The sequence below is a fragment of the Balaenoptera acutorostrata genome, chromosome 7 (genome assembly GCF_949987535.1).
Source record: "Balaenoptera acutorostrata chromosome 7, mBalAcu1.1, whole genome shotgun sequence".
NCBI classification, from domain to species: domain Eukaryota; kingdom Metazoa; phylum Chordata; class Mammalia; order Artiodactyla; family Balaenopteridae; genus Balaenoptera; species Balaenoptera acutorostrata.
Genome location: NC_080070.1, coordinates 99,323,730 through 99,342,679, shown reverse-complemented (window position 1 = coordinate 99,342,679; position 18,950 = coordinate 99,323,730). Strand labels below are relative to the sequence as shown.

Genomic DNA, 18,950 nt, shown 5'->3' with positions numbered 1-18,950 from the left:
CCAGATAAAGTGGGTTTCAAAGTATTTTGTTGTGAAAGGGTGTGAGAAGGATCCATTTATGATCTGCCCCACTGCCCAAAGAGCCTAAGGATTGCACTTTGGTATCTCTGCTCCAATCTGCTGTACTCAGAATGGGAGAAAAACAAAGCTTCATAAGGGTGTTCTGTATCTCTGGCCTTCCTGTAAAGCTCAGGTTGGTTTATCTCAGTGATTGTTTACCACAATTGCTTCATTAAATCTGACAGTAGTTTTTGAAAGATTTTTATTAATAAATTGATCTAAAACTACCCTTCCTGAAACCCTCCTACACTGTTGGTGGGAATGTAAATTGGTACAGCCACTATGGAGAACAGTATGGAGGTTCCTTAAAAAACTAAAAATAGTGCTACCATATGATCTGGTAATCCCACTCCTGGGCATATATCCAGAGAAAACTGTAATCCGAAAGGATACATGCACCCCAAAGTTCACTGCAGCAGGACCTAGAGATGATCATACTAAGTGAAGTAAGTCAGAGAAAGACAAATATCATATGATAGCACTCGTGGAATCTAATTTTTTAAAAAAAGAAACAAATGAACTTATTTACAAAACAGAAACAGACTTACAGGTTACCAAAGGGGAAGCAGGGTGGGGGGGGGGATAAATCAGAAGCTTGGGATGAACACATACACACTACTATATATAAGATAACCAACAAGGACCTACTGTATAGCACAGGGAACTCAATATTCTGTGATAAGCTATATGAGAAAAGAATCTAAAAAAGAATGCATGTATGCATGTGTATAACTGACTCACTTTGCTGTATACCTGAAACTAACACAACATTGTAAATCAACTACACTCCAATAAAATTAAAATGAAACTACCCTTCCTTATAAATTTTCACATCCTACTACATTCTATGGAAATCAACAATTACTTCACATTTAATTCTTGTAATCTACCTTTTCCCATGAAATTTATAAAAACTACAAAGAATAAAGAAAGGATAACACATCTCAAACTAGTTGTTTCTGAGAAGTATAGTTTAGTACATAAAGTAGGCAAAATTAAATCATTAGAAATCAGAATTGCAATACTACAAGGAAGCCTTGATATACTGGATATTTTAATGATGCAAACATTTCTATTAACTGATTTTACAGTTTTGCAATTCTCATTCTTAGTTTAAAACTTTGCTAGTATAAAAACTATGACTATCACTCTTCTTTATGAGACGTTATAGATTGAATTCCTAAAACAAATATGTTTAACATAGTAAGACATTTGTTAAAAAACGGTTCTTACATTCATTAAGAATCATACCTTTTTTGTTTTGGGATACTTTGTTGGACATTTATTAAGTGCTGGAACTTCAGTTTCAGTAATTATTTCTGCTAGTGCAGTTTCAGTTTCTGGTTCTATTGCAAGTACAGTATTTTCAGTATCATTTTGTTGTGAAGTAACTTCTATATCAGGAGAAGATGGTTGGATATCTGAACACATGCTGACAGTTCTGTGTCTCCGACGCTGCTGTCCGATGTGAGTCCTACTCCGAGAAAAACTTTTTCTCTGTTTAGTTCTATTTACTTTGGCAGGAGTTGGCTTGCTAGCAGTTTCTTCTTTTGCTTGTTCCTAATTCAAAAGAGAATGGAACTTTTAATACGATGTTTATATAACTTAGTAGTTGAAATATAATGGCATCAATCTGCTTCAGAAGCTAACTGCCCCAGGGCTTCCCTGGTGGCGCAGTGGTTGAGAATCCGCCTGCCAATGCAGGGGACACGGGTTCGAGCCCTGGTCTGGGAGGATCCCGCATGCCGCGGAGCAACTACGCCCGTGAGCCACAATTACTGAGCCTGCGCATCTGGAGCCTGTGCTCCGCAGCAAGAGAGGCCGCGACAGTGAGAGGCCCACGCACCGCGATGAAGAGTGGCCCCCACTTGCCACAACTAGGGAAAGCCCTCGCACAGAAACGAAGACCCAACACAGCCAAAAATAAATAAATAAATAAATAAATATTAAAAAAAAAAAAAGCTAACTGCCCCAAATTTCTTTATGAATTCTGATATATATTAAATTGACATAATTAAAAATTTTCTTACTCTCAAAAACAAAGCAAGTAGAGTCTCATCGCTGAAATCTAAATTCTCATAGGATTTGAAAAATGCTATTGAAAAGCTAGGATCACATCAAAAATTCTTTATAGATGTAATTAAATTGTGGAAATTTTATTGGAAAGTGGTTAAGTGTGAAAATAAAACTAGACCTGAATAATAATACCTGAATAACTTCAGCATCACTGACAATCTGCGCATCTTTACATTCAGTTTTAACTTCAGTTTTGGCAGTGCTGATCCTTTCCAAAGCTTGTTCTCTTCTTTTCTCTCTTTTTTCAAGTCTGGCAAAAGCTTGCAGAATTGCTTCCATTTTCCTTTCTTCTCTTGTCTACAAAATTTAAAGTAACGTAATAAATACTGCTCTGAAGGAAAATTCAAAAGTCCAAATGTTCATGGCAAATTAAAAAAAAATTTCTATGATGGTGTTAGCAAAACACCTCTTTTGATGGTAGATACGGGATTAAAAACATTTATATTCATTTGAGATCTTTGAGAATCCCAAACATCTCGGTAAACCCTGTCATTACAAATATATTTCAATGAAAGGAATGTTTGGATGATTGTATGTCAATGATAAAGGTAATGCAAAACCAAAAAAAGACTCAAGAACGACCCTGCTTTATCAAACCAAAAATCTTTTTTTCTCAATAATACATTAGGCAGCCTTTTAAAAATAAGATCAAAGTTCCTAAGGTAATAATATGTTGAAAAGGTTAAATCCATATAAACGTAAGGAGTGAATATACTGACATGTCATAGCAGGATATTGTGGGGTGAAGTCCTGGGTTTAAATCATGATGCTACCAGTCATTTACTATCTCTGTGACCCTAGGCAATGTAACAACCCTAGTTATTAACCTTTTGAGCGTCTTATAAAATGTGGGTAACAATATTTACACTTCACAGAATTGTTAATGAGTTCAAATATAAAATATCTGTGTTTTCCAACCTTACTTGGAAAATGGTAGGCATTTCTTAGGCATTATTATTTCTACTTTGGCTCTCTTGCCCTCCATTGTAATTGTTATAAGGCATTCCTCTATCTTCTGCTCTTCCTGTCTACACTGACAGTTCAAGGCAGAGACTGGAAAACAGCAAGAGTTCCTTTGAGCGTCAGTTCTCTTTGGAGAGAGAACATTAAAAGCAAGACCCAGAGCCTTGGCCAGGGGGCCTGGCAAATGCTTCAGGTTTCAACCAGATACAGGGAAGCATGTCCATCAACTGTCCAGTTCTCCAAATGGAAAGAACCAGGTCCTGAGGCTCAGATCCATTCGTCTTTCTTCCTTTATTGTCATCGATGTGGGAAAGAAAGATCAGTAACTCAAGGTCTGGCTGCATGGTCTTCTCAATATCAGAGCTTTAGAGTTCGAGTAATTATCAGCAGAGATTCAAGCATTAAGACACCTACACTATAAAAACTATTACTTACTCTTTCCTATATTTTTTTTCTTTCATTGTTCCACTAGGTGAGGGAAATATGTAAACAGAACTCTTCTGAGAACTTTATAATTAGTGAAAACAAACTACCATACTGCAAATGTGTCAGTCTTATAAAATGTGTTATCCTCACCCTCTTTATTTTACAGGTAAGGAAACTGAGATCCAAAGAGGTAAGATTACTTGTTCATGGACACATATTTGCGTCTTAGCTTTCTTGGTCTGGGATGGCTAATAAGACACTAAAATAAAGAACATAGGCAAAAGATGATCTCTTTACTGGAACTGGAACTTTTAAAGCCAAACTCTTTCCTTAGATAATTCATGTTTCTGGTCTTATAAATCACTTTACTCGACCCCCTTTCATTTATGGCTCTCTATAAAAATCCTGTCTCAATACATTAGGGCTTTTCTAAAACCCTAAATTTAGAAGTCTGGAGTAACTAAAAAATATGATTTTCATAATTGCTTCACCTGTGGAACGGGGGTGGGTAGAAAGAGAAGGGGTTCATTATTGTGCTTATAAATTTAAAAATAAATCTGGGAAAAGTACATTTTTCCAAAAGAAACAAACTTGTCTTAGCAAGAATCATTTTATGTATAAAATAAATTTACCCACGGGCCAGGCACCCAAAGGAGATATTTTCTATGTCATGATTATCCAAGGTTTCCTAAGATAAATACGAATTTATGCCAAAAGAAGTTTCCTTGACATGGTCCATTATTCACTTGTTGTAGATAGAGTAAGGGTCAGAGATAAAATTACTTGATGTAAAGACAAAATTAATTCATTTAAAAATTGAACTCCCTTGGTAAACAATGCAGCTAATGGATAGTCAAAGCAAAATCCTTTATTTCGAGATGACTCGATCTTTTTGAGCTGGTCAGGATCTTAAAAATAATCTAGTACTACACTGCTGAAGAAACCAGAGCCCACGTGTATTAAGTGAATCACTCAAAGGCGAGCCATAATTATTATCCAAGTCTCCAGGCTCCTGATTTGTTCTTCTTTCCAATTACCAAACACTGACACACTACCTAATGCAAAATAAAGCATAACTCTTCCTACATTTACTACAACTATTAACTGAAAGCACTAAACAGGTATCCTAATAGCTTTAACTCAGCTTCATCTTAAAACACACACTTTTTAGAAAATGTAAACATGCTTTTAATTATGTGAAGAAAAAAAAACATTAGTTGCTAATCTACTTTTATTTTAAATTCCTTAAGGTTCATATGTCATTCAGCTTTTATATTCACCAGTGTATTCTTTGACATACACAACCAGATATACAGTATGTAATGACTGAAAATTTACCACCCACTTTATAGATCTGATAAATAAGTTTTATATAAGAGATAACTTGAGATAACTATAGCTGATTGTGCAGGGGACTAGAGAAATTAGGAGTCTTAATTAGCCCCAGCAGACTGTCCATAGCCCCTGACATCTGAGCTGGATGTAGTTTAGATGATACTTGTCACATAAGGCTACCACCAGGACCTGCACATTTCATCATCATGACTCATTCCAAGCCACTGACTGTTCAGACCTCAAAAGTCATTTTTACTCTCTATGAGCTTGGCAACTGATAGACCCTGATACAGAATTAGAATCAGACAGGGTTGACTTTTGACACACTGTTGTTAATGCTGGAGTATGGGGTGCTGAACTAAAAAAACTGTGAGAGATCTCTGATGAGATCTACAGATTGCTTTTATGAAATTTTTCAGTTTATGGCTTTACAGTAACACACAAGAGTACAGTAATTTTCTGTAAGCAGAAAGTCTGCTTAATAATATCCCTTTATAGGATTTTATCACTTGAGGAGTGGGTACAGTGAGAATTTTTATTACAATTTTGTGCTTCAATGTATAAACACACTGGACACAAATTTAACTTGAAATCATGTCACCTTGTACTTGGAAGAGACTATGGAGATCTTCTTGTATGAGCCCCTATTCACTAAATGGTGAGGGGCTTCCCTGGTGGCGCAGTGGTTAAGAATCCGCCTGCCAATGCAGGGGACACGGGTTCGAGCCCTGGTCCGGGAAGATCCCACATGCCACAGAGGAACTAAGCCCGCAAGCCACAACTACTGAAGCCCCTGCACCGCAAGGAAGAATAGCCCCCACTCGCAGCAACTAGAGAAAGCCTGCGCACAGCAACAAAGACCCAACGCAGCCAAAGATAAATAAATGTATATTTTAAAAAAATGGTGAAAACCTAAGGTCCATATAGTTCAAGGACTACATAATAAAGAACACGAATTAAAGTTTTATACAATATCACAACTGAAAAAATAAACTAAACTGACTAAATTGTTAGAATTCATCCCAATTAGAGATATTTGGTAATTTGAAGCTGAGTGAAAATAAGCTTATGTACTCTGGATGCCTTACAGTGGCTTTAGAAGGAGATTTGCTAATAGTAGGATGTAAGAATTGAGAAGGAAACAAAATGAAGACATTTAGGTATTTTGTGATTTCCTTTTATTTATTTATTTATTTTACCTTACTACCAAGTAGGAAGTGGCTCTTAAAAACAAAAACAACAAAGTTGCCTTTTAAAGGAAAAGGGAAATGGCAGGGCCAACCTACCGAATTACTCTACTTACAGCCTTGAAATAGAGAAATTAAAAGACTTCTTACTCAACTAACTTCCCTTAACCTTTTGAATAGGAATTTATTAATTTATTAATTTTTTAAAAAATGGTAAGATTACTGCTTACCAATAAAATTGTTCCAAAAGAGTAAGTATCTCCATTCCTTCTCTACCACATCATGATTTAGTTTAACTTCATAGTACTCTTTCCTGTTTGATGTTTGTTTTTCCTTCCACCCCATCCTCCATGAAAGCTGCTCCAGAACAGGGACCTTGCCTTCTTTTGTTCACCCAGTACTTTAAATGGTGCTCAGCATATAACAAACACCCAAATTTTTAAGTAAATAAGAATTGTGTATACATTATATAAACCATGTATATCACTGTAATTTGAAGGTATGTAATGAAGTCTTTAAACAAGATTTTGGAAATCTTGAATTTACTACAAGGCAGCTGAAGCTGAATATCCTCATTTTGTTCGAACAGACAACCTATAAAAATAAATGGGTTCCTTTTTTCTAGTCAATACTACGATTAATTACCCATTCATTAATTATTCATATTGGGAAAAACAATCCCTAAACACTGTGATGAGAGAAAATGGGACTTTAGAAAATTAAAACTAGTAATCAACATTAACTTAATCATGCTCTGAGGAGAGAAAAGTGAGATGGACAATACATGTCAGATGACTTTTCTGGCAAATTTAGCCTCCCTGTAGTTTACTATTATTAAAAATCCTTTTGCATCTTCTAAAGTGATCTTCTAAATCAAGTCACTTCCTAGAGACATTAGTAAGAGCATGGATTCTGTATAGTAGTGTTTTCTCAGAGTGTGTTTTTTCTATGGAATAAAAATCTGCAGGATATCAAAGGTGTCACTACAAAAAAACAAGTTGCAAGGACGTACAAGTTGAGGAAATGCTGACAATTTCTCAAGAGGTTTCAAACACACCATGTATACTGGAAATCTCGAAGTTGGGGACAAGGTATACTGTTTACTAAAGTCAACTGGCCACAAAGCTCTCTCTTTCACAAAACATCTTAAATTAGAGTTCCATGGAATACTTTCTGACGTGAAGGATCAAGGCTGAGAAAATAGTGGAGAATCCTGCATCCTGCCTGGACGATAAGCTTCATTTAGTTCACACTCATGGGCCTATCTATAGCTTTCCTCAAATGGCTGCCAGGAACATCTAATAAGCTCAATTATAGACCACCTACTTTTATAAAAGCCAGACCTTTTTTTTTCCCCTAGAAGCTAGGGCTAAGGCAATGAGCCCTACAAATCCTTGCCCTTATGTAGTTTATATTCTAGTGATATACAGTTAATTCTAGATTGTCCTAGATGCTTGACACGTTTAAGAAACTCATACCTAGGTGACTATCCCTTCATATCCTTCTGTCGGTCTCAAATTTCTATCCTCCTACATGTGAAGACCACCTGAACCACCTTCCATGGACTCCAGTTTAAGCAATCTGACTATAATAGGCCATCAAATATTACCAAGACTATATTCCCAAAGTAGTCTTTCCATAAGGTTGTGGAAAATTATTTTGAAAATATAACATTAAAAGATACTACAAAGGAGGTTCTTTCCATTTCATTATAAATGGGATGGAGGAGGGGAAGCAAGCCTCCTTTTGAATTTAAATCTGTCTAAGGTTTTATATTTTTAATCAATCACCTGTTCATCAAAATAAGGTGAGCTTCCCAATATCTAACCCCCTTCTGTACACTTAACCTCTGACAAGGTTATGGCCACCTAACTTCAACTCAACTACCATGGACCTGGGAGAGTCTACTCAGTAGTACCCCGGTTTTGAAACCAGGTGAGTATAAACAGCCTGCTGTATTTCAACTTACTGTATTATTGTATTTCAACCCACTGTATTTCAGCTTAAGATTCTCCCAAGTCAATTCCAACCCACTGCCAAAGAAGTACCTCTTACTGCTAGCTAAAGAGAAAATGTCTAATAACCATCTATTCAGTTCCATACCATTTAGCCACAAGTGAGCTTTTGTAAGGAGAGGACAAAATATAATGGAGGAAAAAGGAAAATGTTAATAAAAGAATGGCTTTCTACCCTGGCCCCCTAATGATTTGCGTATTCTTTCATGAAATCTTCATCATTCAGCATTTCATGTGATCTACAATCAACCAATCTTATTTTCCTATATCCCTCCTCACACCCCCACCCCAAAAAACAGCCTATAATTCCAGCCAAATGTGATTTATCACATAACTACCTCCAGGCTATTTCCCCTAGAGAAATAACCACCCATTCAATACCACACAATTTAGCCACAAACTAATCTGCACTTGTTTAAACATCATAAGGTAATCGTAAATTCTACCTAGTTCATGAAATGGCCTCTGATCCTTCCAGCTATAAGTTACCTATCATATATCTCCTTTACCACACTTCCTGCTGCATTGTAACTATTTTCTAAATGCCCTTGAAGGCAGAGACGTTATCTTCCACTCTCAACAAAAAAAGCAAAGTAGCAACCAAATTACATAAATCACTGGTGCTATTTTTGGAGACTGAGCAATATGCTAATATTAGGTTGTATATGGAATTGCCATTTGTGTAGGTAAAAACTATCAAATCAACAATTTCATATGGTTCAAGCTATACTACAAAAGGATGGGCTGAAGTATATTTGAATTTGGACATTACATGGTACTTATCTGGGAGGAAAGTCTGACTCTATATTTCAATCTCATAGATACACATGAGAACTGGTATCTCCTATTATAATGCTTTAAAGTCTGTCCTGTCACAGGAGAAAAATTTAAATCAGTTTGACCTAAGTTTCTCAGGAGTTGACCTATCTTTCCAATTACTGATGTTAATTAACATAGCCAATATAAAAGGCAAACACTGGAATAATAAAGGCTGATGAGTATTTAAACTTTTCAAAACAAAATATTTCAATCCACAAATACTAATACCTTGGGGAGTGGGAGGGGGCCATACCAATTGCTTAAGAATTCTAAGATGCATGCTTTTGCATTCTAGTCATTTGAGTATAGCAAAAATTCTATAATTAAAACATCAAGGCAAACATAGCAATTACAACTAACAACATTACAGTGACTTTGAAGGCTACAGGTTAAGGAGCCAAGGATTTTTAAATACTTATTTCAAAAGGGAACCCCCGTACACTGTTGGTGGGAATTTAAATTGGTGCAGTCACTAAGGAAAACAGTATGGTGGTTCCTCAAAAAATTAAAAATAGGATCCAGCAATTCCACTTCTCAGTCTGTAAAGAAAACAAAACCACTAATTTGAAAACATACATGCACCCCAATGTTCACAGCAGCATTATTTATAATTGCCAAGATATGGCAGCAACCTAAGTGTCCATCAACAGATGAATGGATAAAGATGTGACCGATACACATATATATGTGTGTGTGTGTGTGTATATATAACACACACACACACACAATGGACTACTTACTCAGCCATAAAAAAATGAAATTTTGCCATTTGCAGCAACATGGATGTGGAAGGCATTATGCTAAGTGAAATAAGTCAGAGAAAGACAAATACTGTATGATATCTCTTATATGTGGAATCTAAAAAATACAACTAGTGAATAAGAAGAAAGAAGCAGACTCACAGATATAGATAAACTAGTGGTTACCAGTGGGGAGAGGGAGGGGGGGAGGGGAAATATAGGGGTAGCAGATTAAGAGGTACAAACTACTAGGTATAAAATAAGCTACAAGGATATATTGTACAGCACAGGGAATACAGCCAATATTTTTTAATAACTATAAATGGAGTATAACCTTTAAAAACTGTGAATCACTATTGTACGCCTGTAACTTATACAATATTGTACATCAACAATACTTGAATAAAAAATATTTCATATCCCTTCAAAATACCAAATTCTAAATACGTTTGTTTATTCCTATGAAAAATACTCAGCTGCACAGCCACCTTAGTGGCATATATTAAAATGAATATGCTAAAACAGATATAAAAACATGAAGTATTCATTTATATTAATATAGCATACTAGTAGACAAAATCTGGACAAAACCGGATTCCCAAGTACGCCTTTTTGTCTACCTATCCAAAGTTCCATCATGTCCAACAAAAAGGCATTTCTTTCCTTCTGCGATCTCAAAATGAGGATGTTCTAAGCTCCACTAACTTCCTCAGCACTGAAAGAAGGAAGTATTTTAAAAGTAGCCCCAGAGTCATATAACAAACCTCCAGGTTTGAGGTTTTTTTTCCTCTCATTTCTCTCCCCCCAAAAGCATTGTTATAGCCCTTAAAGCCATATTTGTATCAGATGCATGCCTCATACAGAAACCAATCATACCCTAAAGTGATCTTCTAAAACTTTCTGCAGGATTATTGCAAAGACAAGGCTGTGGCAACTGTGGAATGAACAGGCCAATATTGAACGTCTAGTCAAGAAAGGGCCATAGGTAATTTGGGTAGGTACCGGTAATTTATTAGATGTAACCCAATCTTGAAAAAGGTTCAAGATAATTCCTTTAGTTAGAGGAAGAACTCCTTTTTCTTTATAAGCAACCTCCTCCAATATTTTCCCCTATATTTGTTTTTCTTCTCTCCTATTCCTAACACTACCCTGTCCCATCAGAGCAGTGCTTCTGAAATCCTGAGGCTGTGAAACAGTTCTGCATTGCTTTTGCAATTTTGAACATCAACAATACATCAGTGTTAGAGGAATGACCATCAAGGCAATAAGATAGAGTTACATTTAAGCAGGCCTACAATGACCAAAATCCAAAGATCCTACCGCTAAGTATATGACACCTGAGATTCCATGAAATACAACAGAAGATCACTAAAACAGGAAACAAGGGAGCATATAAAATAAAGGGGAGTGGGGAAAACCCGTACTAAGATCATCAGTTGGTATATAAAGTCATTTTCAAATCTTAAGGCAAACTATATCATAATATCTTGTTAACTGGCCTAGAGATTGTATCAATTGCTAAATTACCATGGATTTTTAAGAAAATATCTTGTCCTAGTTTTTATACAGGTTAAGATATTTCAAATAAATAGTACAAGGAGTATAAATACTAAACTTATTTTAATGAAAACCTTATTTTATGATAGCAGTATGAGATGCAAAAATAGCAGCTGCCAAACAGTGGGTTTTCTTCTTTTTTGCATAAGCCATTTATTTAGTGCTATTATAAGCTTTAAAATTCCATTTTTGTTTTATATTTAAATTATGAAGAGAAAGGATACATTTAGTTAATGAAAAACATTTTGAACAGTAATTCTCGCATTAAAATTTATTAATAGTACTCTGCTTCAAAAATGTTAAAAAATTATTTCTTAAATGTCAGAAATTCTAAATTGTCTAATGAATACAGTGAAAATACAAAAGATTAGTGGAAGTTACTTGAATGGTAATGACAAAGCCAAATAGAAATGCTCAGTGACACATCATGTTTGCTAACTTCAAAGAACAGGGTAAAGGCCCTCCTAAAGGCAGCAGCAAGTATTTTGGGAAGAGCAGTGTCACTAAACCCAAGTGACAGCATGAAGCTGCTACTGGCCTTCCAACTTACCATCTTCCTTCTCCTTTCTGCAATCTGTTCCTCTGACTCCATTTCTACTTCATTGCTAATGGGAGTTTTTTCTTCTATATCATCAATAAAATCTGGTTCCTGAAAGATGGAAATGATGGCTTTATAGAAACTACTACTCCATCTAGAAACTAGAGGCACAGAACCATGTATTTTAAATGTCTTTCAACCAGAATTAATTAAACATAAAAATTACAATAGTACTTAAATCCATTTCAGAAACTTAAAACTGGTTCCTAATTCAGGAAACTTTTCAAAATCATGCAATCAAATGATTTTGTTTCTCAAAGTTCTAGTCAATAATGTTCTTTATCAATAGAGTCCACAAAGCCTTAAGTTTATATTCCTACCAACACATAAACATATAAATTATTTCACAAAACCCAGTGCCTACAAATACCAAGTGCTTAATAAATGTTTGTTCAATTTAACACTTAAGGGAAACTATCCTTAGAAGACAAGACAATGGAGACGAATAAAAGCTTACTTAATCTTCACATTTAAAAGGTCCCTCCGAACTAACTTCCATTTGTTTAGAGGGCATATAACAAAATACTTCCTGGTGAAGCAGAAGTACAGGCCAAACTCTTTCCCCAAATTTATCTTACGTGTTTTTAAAAGAACTTCCTCTCAAAAATCTTATGTCACCCCTACAGAATTGATTTCATTATGTCCCAAATATTAAAGGAAAGGAATCATATGGCTTAAGACTTTAAATAAGAACATTTATTATAAACATAAGGACAGTGCCATCTGGAAGAATTTTTTTAATTACCCAGTTTTAGGAAAATCTTGTATTCAATTCTACAAGGATTTGCTGGGTGAGCTGTTTCTTAAAAGTTTAACAAATATTGTACAAATTCTAGCAGAACCTGTATTTTACATTTATAAGTACTTCATTAAATAACAGAATGGACTTAAAAAGTTTAAGCCATTTTATATAAAAAAGGGGATAAAATATGACAAATTAATTTTCTTCTGTTAACTTCTTTCATCAAGAATCAGTACAGCATAGTTCAGTACCTGATTATTTGATACTGATAGTCTCAGTGGAGAAAGCTTTCTCTGTTTAGTTTCCGGGCTCTTCATTTTGTTCGCTGTCCCTTCACAATCCAAAGTAATATTCTGATTTTGGGTATCTTTTTCTTTTGAAATATCCTTTTCTTTTTTTCCTTTCTTCCTTCTGGTCTCATAACCACTATTGATGTTTTCCGTGGATTCAGAACTACGTTTCAGAACAGGGCACTCTGGATTTTCTTTGAGGCATGCACAATCCACCTTGTACTTACTGGAAAGAAAACCAGTTAAATATTTGTTCAAGATATAGACTGTAATATTTTCTAATCCATTTTAAGCTACACCTCCACAAAACTGTATGCTATTACTAATTATAAGCAATCGTTTTCGCTAATTTTCATTCCTTGTAACTATGACAAAATAAATTTTCTCATAAAAACAATATAATAATTAGAAGTTGATTTCTGACCAGAGATTGGGCCCTCAATCATAAGGATAACCAGTGATGGGTTACAGAAGGAAAAAAACCCAATAAATTAAAACTGAGTCTTTTTTTTTTTTTAATTGAAGTATAGCTTTTAAAAAAATTTTATTTATTTATTTATTTATTTATGGCTGCGTTGGGTCTTCGTTTCTGTGCAAGGGCTTTCTCTAGTTGTGGCAAGCGGGGGCCACTCTTCATCGTGGTGCGCGGGCCTCTCACTATCGTGGCCTCTCTTGTTGCGGAGCACAGGCTCCAGACACGCAGGCTCAGTAGTTGTGGCTCACGGGCCTAGTTGCTCCGTGGCATGTGGGATCTTCCCAGACCAGGGCTCGAATCCGCGTCCCCTGCATTGGCAGGCGGATTCCCAACCACTGCGCCACCAGGGAAGCCCAAAACTGAGTCTTTTTAAGTCAAATGATACCATGTCTTATATTAAGGCAAAAACCCCAGGTTACCTCAGAGTGCTATAAAGTGTATATGCAGAATATGATAAAATACTCTAAATCTGACCTAAATAAAAAAATGCTAGGTACAATAAATACCAAACCTTACACTTGAAGGAATGATTTCAATAACCAGGGTCCTTATGTCTTATACTTTAAGAAATGATTTCAATAACCAGGGTTCTTTAAAAAGCTACCTTGAAAAAACTGAATGTCATGTTTGCTTTTGCCCTTAGGTATTCCCTCTTTCAAATAAACGGAAGCTTGAAAAATAACTGCACTACCTCTCATCTTCACAGTAGTGATAATTATTACTTCCATTTTACAGATGAGATTAAAGCTCAGAGGGTCAGTATCTTGTCCAAAGTCACACATTAAGTGGTAGGGATGACCTTCAAATACAGGTCTGAGTCCAAAGCCCACACTTTTCAGCTCTTCAGTATTTCTTAACTCTCTGCCCTCTTGTCTACCACCAAGAGTCAGTTCATCTCTAGGATACAGGCTGAATGCCCAAACCAGAGTTAAACAATAATGGAAGACTCCCACTTTGCATGTTTTGAGTAGTTTAATGTTTGTTCATAATAAAAAATAATTTACTTTTCCAAGTTTCTAATATTCCTAACTCATTCACTTTCAACACTGGTAGAAAGCTACAAGTCAAACTGTCTAATTCTGTGAATCAGGGGTAGAACTCGAACACCATGGTCTACCCCTCACCCCTCCAAATCAGGCAGTAATAGAAACTAGCTGGAAACTTTTTCTAGATATTTTCTTTGATTTTAGGATAACAGAACTGCAAATAATAATGATGACAACTGCTAATATTTATTCAGCACTTATTTTGTATCAAGAACGGTTTTAAACCCTTTACATGTGTTAACTCAATCTTCAAAATATTCCTGTTAGGTGAGTATTATTTTTCTCATATTATAATGAGGTAATGAGGCAGAGAGAGATGATGAAATTGGTCCAAGGTTACGTAACTAATGTAAGTGACCGAGCTAGGATTTGAAACCAGAGAGTCAGATTATAAAAAGCTTATATTTTTAACCACTGTGGGAAATAGTCTCCCAAAGCAATGAGCAAAGAGCTATTATGCTCAATTTTCCACCTTGGTGGGGGGGTGGAGAAAGAGCTAAAAAGGAAACACTTTAGTTATCAGGATAAATCTGACTCCAACAATCAAGTAGAGATGCATATACTGAAGGAAGAGGGATTTCATTGACAGAAAACATAATGGACATTAAAAATGTCTGCATGTAAAATGGATACCACACAAACTTTTAAAAATAAAATACAGGAGGATATGAACGGAAATCCTTATAACCCAAAAGATTATAGAATATATAAAGAAGTGCCTCCACCTACATCGGTTTAAACAAAAAGACTGACTACCCAGCAGAAAAATGAACAGGTGATGAGACAAGTCATAAGAGAGGAAATCCAAATGACAAATGAATATATAAAAGGATCTTTGGGCTCTTAAAATAATCATGGAAAATGGTAATTACAAATATAAAAAGATACTATCTCACACAGATTAACATCGATTTTTAAAGTACAGTAAAGAAGTGTTGCAAGGAAGTGAAGCTATGGGAGTATAAACTGGTCATTCACCCGCGTCTGGTAAAAACTGAGGCTGTACACATTCTACCACCCAGCAATTCCACCTCTAGGTCCCTATCATGGAGAGAACATGTACACATGCAGCATTTTTTGTAAATCTAAAGGTCCACCAACAGTGGAATGGATAAATGCCATCAGCAGTGAAAATAAATGAATTAGAGCTACACATAACAAAAGAACTGAATCTCACAAAAGAATGAGAAAAGATGAATGCAAAATAATACAGATTATAATTTCCATAAATTTTTAAAATATACAAAACTACTCAATACTATTTAGGGACATCTACAGACAGAGTAAAAATGTTAAACTCACCAAATTAAAGATGGCAGTTATCTCTGGTAAAAGACAAAGGATAGATGCAATCTGGCTGCTAAACATATGGGTCTTTAATGGATAATGTTTTGCTTCTTAATTTGGAAATGAGGCACATGGACTTTTTTTTTTTTTTTGGCCGCACGGTTCATAGGATCTCAGTTCCCTGACCACGGATTGAACTCAGGCCACAGAAGTGAAAGCACGGAGTCCTAACCACCAGGCCACCAGGGAACTCCCTACATAGACTTTTGTATTACTATTTTTTACAGTAAAATTTTTAAAATTTAAATTGCAGTTTCTCTACTCAGAATTAATTTTTCTTAGTGTTAATTAACTCTTCTTTAGTGTTTCAGAACAACAGTTCTCAGAGTTTCCTCGTACAATCTCCAACAAACCCTTTCAATTTATACTGCAAAGAAACTTTGGCACAACTTCTTTTCTTCTGAGGGGCAGTAAGTGAAATTATCCATTTCTACTGATTAACCAAATTAATTGAATGAGTAAAACTGTACACTCTACCTAAAATACAAGAAAGAAAAGAAGGAAAAAATTCTCACATAAACGAGGTCAGTATTGCTCAATTAGGATTACTAATTATTATACTATGAGCATTATATTACAATAATAAGAAAAGTGTGGAAGAGCAAAGCAACCATGCTGTAATGGAAGTTGATATCAGAATGCCTGTTTCCAAGTATTTTTAATTGCCTAGTGGTAAATAAAAATAAAAAGCTAAAGAAGTAATGACAATACCTACATTTTTATAAGGACATTAAGGAATTATTTCAAAACAACAGGTATCATATTTACAGACTTGAACTTACCAATTCCCATAGTCAAAATCAAAGGCAATAGTAATTTCAGTTCCCTTTGGAATACTTTGTATAGAATAAATGTAAAGATGTATGGTTCCATCCTCAATTTCATGCCTCACCTGTTAGAAGAATAATTTTATATTTCCATAAATAGTTATATATCTCTATAAATTATTTTCTACCTTTAGAAGCATCTCATCTTGCAATTTTGAAAACTATTCTTTTCAAAGTAATTCACAAATACAACATGGAAAATATGCCATTAATTACAAGACTTGTACCTAAATCAGTGGTTATCGACTGGGAAGGAGGTACACATCAATGCAAGTTTGATGCAGGCTCTAGGAGCATCAAGAAGAAAATAACTCTATTTCATCAATTCTATGGTGCATATTTTTTCCCCTTTTAAAATCTGTGAAATTGGGGGTTTTACAAGTGATGGCATCTTTGATTTAATGAAACGCATTAATGGTACAGTTTATAAGTATACAGTTAAAGTATAGTTTAACACTATACTTTTCTGTGATAATACACTGTTCTAGGTACTCTACATGTATTAACTCCTTTAGTCCACATAACATCTTTTTACAGATAAAACTGAAGCACAGACAAGGTTACAAAGCTAGTAAGTCGAAAAGAAGACATGAATCTGTAAGTCTTGCTTCAAAACCTACACTCTTAACTGTAACATTATATAACTAGAAAACATTTATTCTGGTATGTGAAAAACAAAACCAGAAATATTATTTTATACACCACTTCTAAAACATAATTTTATAAAAAATTTTATACTAGCACATATAAAATCTACTTTAGTTTTTCAGCTTTGTCATCTACCTTGATCAAATCAGAGCATATATTTGACTCATAAATAGAGCTTCCAGAATAAACAGAGAAGTCCAGTATTTTCTCTTACAAGTAACATCACAATTTCTTCAATGCTCAAAGTAACTTGAGACCTCACAGCCAGTTATCACCTAAATTTTCGTAATGGAAAGATGTTGGGCAGTATAAAATGCATCAACAACTAAAAACTGGTGGTCTGTTTTAGGCCACCAGACTTTTTTGTGCTTAATACTCAGATTCCACACACTCCCTACCCCTGCCTCCCCAAAGGATTTCTATAAGCTTACCTCTGCATTTGGTGTACAAGAACGCCTAATGAACCGAGCTTCATTCCCAAAAGTCCTTGCATCAACACACATTTCTAGACCATGAAATTTAGAATAGAATAAAACAAAAGGGTATGGTCTACAAAAAAAGAAATGCATTAGAAACTATTAACATTTTGAATTTAAGAAATTTCTGTAAGACTCATTTTAAGTAGGGAGGCCAAGATTTGAATATACGCAGTCTGATACCAGAACCCATTCTTAACCACTAGGCTAATTCATGCTAATAAGATTTTCACCTGCTCCTATAACCTTACCTAAACCAAAGGTAATTAATTCAGGTGGGAATTCAAATTTACGAAGAATGATAAAAAGGGAGTGACTACTGCCTTTACATAAGGACTCATAATGAGATGCCATTAAAGCTCCTATCAGTGCATTTACGTGTTTGGTTTACAGCACTGTTTCAGATCAAATCTGCTGAACGAAAGGGAAAGGTTCTTGTATATCTTTCAGAACTTAAGGAACTCAGTTATAAACAATACGAAATATTTTAAATAATTATAGTATACAGGCTGAGAATGTTACTTCCCTAGAGATGCAAACATATTTCTAGACCTCAGGGAAGCGATGGCTATCACAAGGTCACATCAAGTCCCACCCCCAAAATCACAAACGATACAAGAAGGCTCCAAAGTCCTTCCAGTACCAAGAAAGTCGGAGTTGAAAGTGGTGACAATAATGTAAGACCAAATCTAACATCCTCTGATAAAAGAAGGACGTGGTCACCAGTGGTCTTTGCAGGTTCTAGCAATTATAAGGAATTAGGAAGGGTCCTAGATGGAAAGGGTTCCTTATAATCTCAGGTAATCAGAGTTTTTCATTAATGTCCACCTAAATTGCTACAGTTTATCTTTGAAGTAGATTGTTTTAGCAGTGTCAGCAAGATAGGGGTGGGTAAGAGACTAAGGAATAGGGACTTCCCTGGTGGTGCAGTGGTTAAGAAGCTGCCTGCTAATGCAGGGGACACGGGTTTGATCCCTGGTCCAGGAAGATCCCACATGCCGTGAAACAACTAAGCCCATGTGCCACAACTGAGCCTGTGCTCTAGAGCCCATGAGCCACAACTACTGAGCCCACGAGCCACAACTACTGAAGCCCTCATGCCTAGAGCCCGTGCTCCGCAAAAAGAGAAGCCACCGCAATGAGACGCCCGCACATAGCAACAAAGAGTAGCCCCTGCTCGCCACAACTAGAGAAAACCCACACATAGCAATGAAGACCCAACACAGCCAAAAATAAATTTTAAAAAAAGAGACTAAGGAATATATCTGCATCTACAGTTTTAAATATTAAAATAATCTCTTAGAAAACAAAATACACATAAAC

The 18,950-nt window shown here is 35.5% G+C and overlaps 1 protein-coding gene across 5 annotated transcripts in view; it reads right to left on the bottom strand.

The window, feature by feature from the left end:
• KMT2E (lysine methyltransferase 2E (inactive)) overlaps positions 1 to 18,950 on the bottom strand; it is a 98,660-nt gene that overhangs the window by 9,731 nt on the left and 69,979 nt on the right. For all 5 annotated transcript variants that reach the window (XM_057549508.1, XM_057549506.1, XM_057549509.1 and 2 more), the window contains 6 exons: positions 17,583 to 17,700; positions 16,459 to 16,568; positions 12,770 to 13,034; positions 11,729 to 11,827; positions 2,269 to 2,433; positions 1,312 to 1,620 (listed from right to left, as the gene is read on the bottom strand). In XM_057549508.1, coding sequence (XP_057405491.1) covers positions 1,312 to 1,620; positions 2,269 to 2,433; positions 11,729 to 11,827; positions 12,770 to 13,034; positions 16,459 to 16,568; positions 17,583 to 17,700 — 1,066 coding nt within the window. The remainder of the gene's footprint in view (positions 1 to 1,311; positions 1,621 to 2,268; positions 2,434 to 11,728; positions 11,828 to 12,769; positions 13,035 to 16,458; positions 16,569 to 17,582; positions 17,701 to 18,950) is intronic.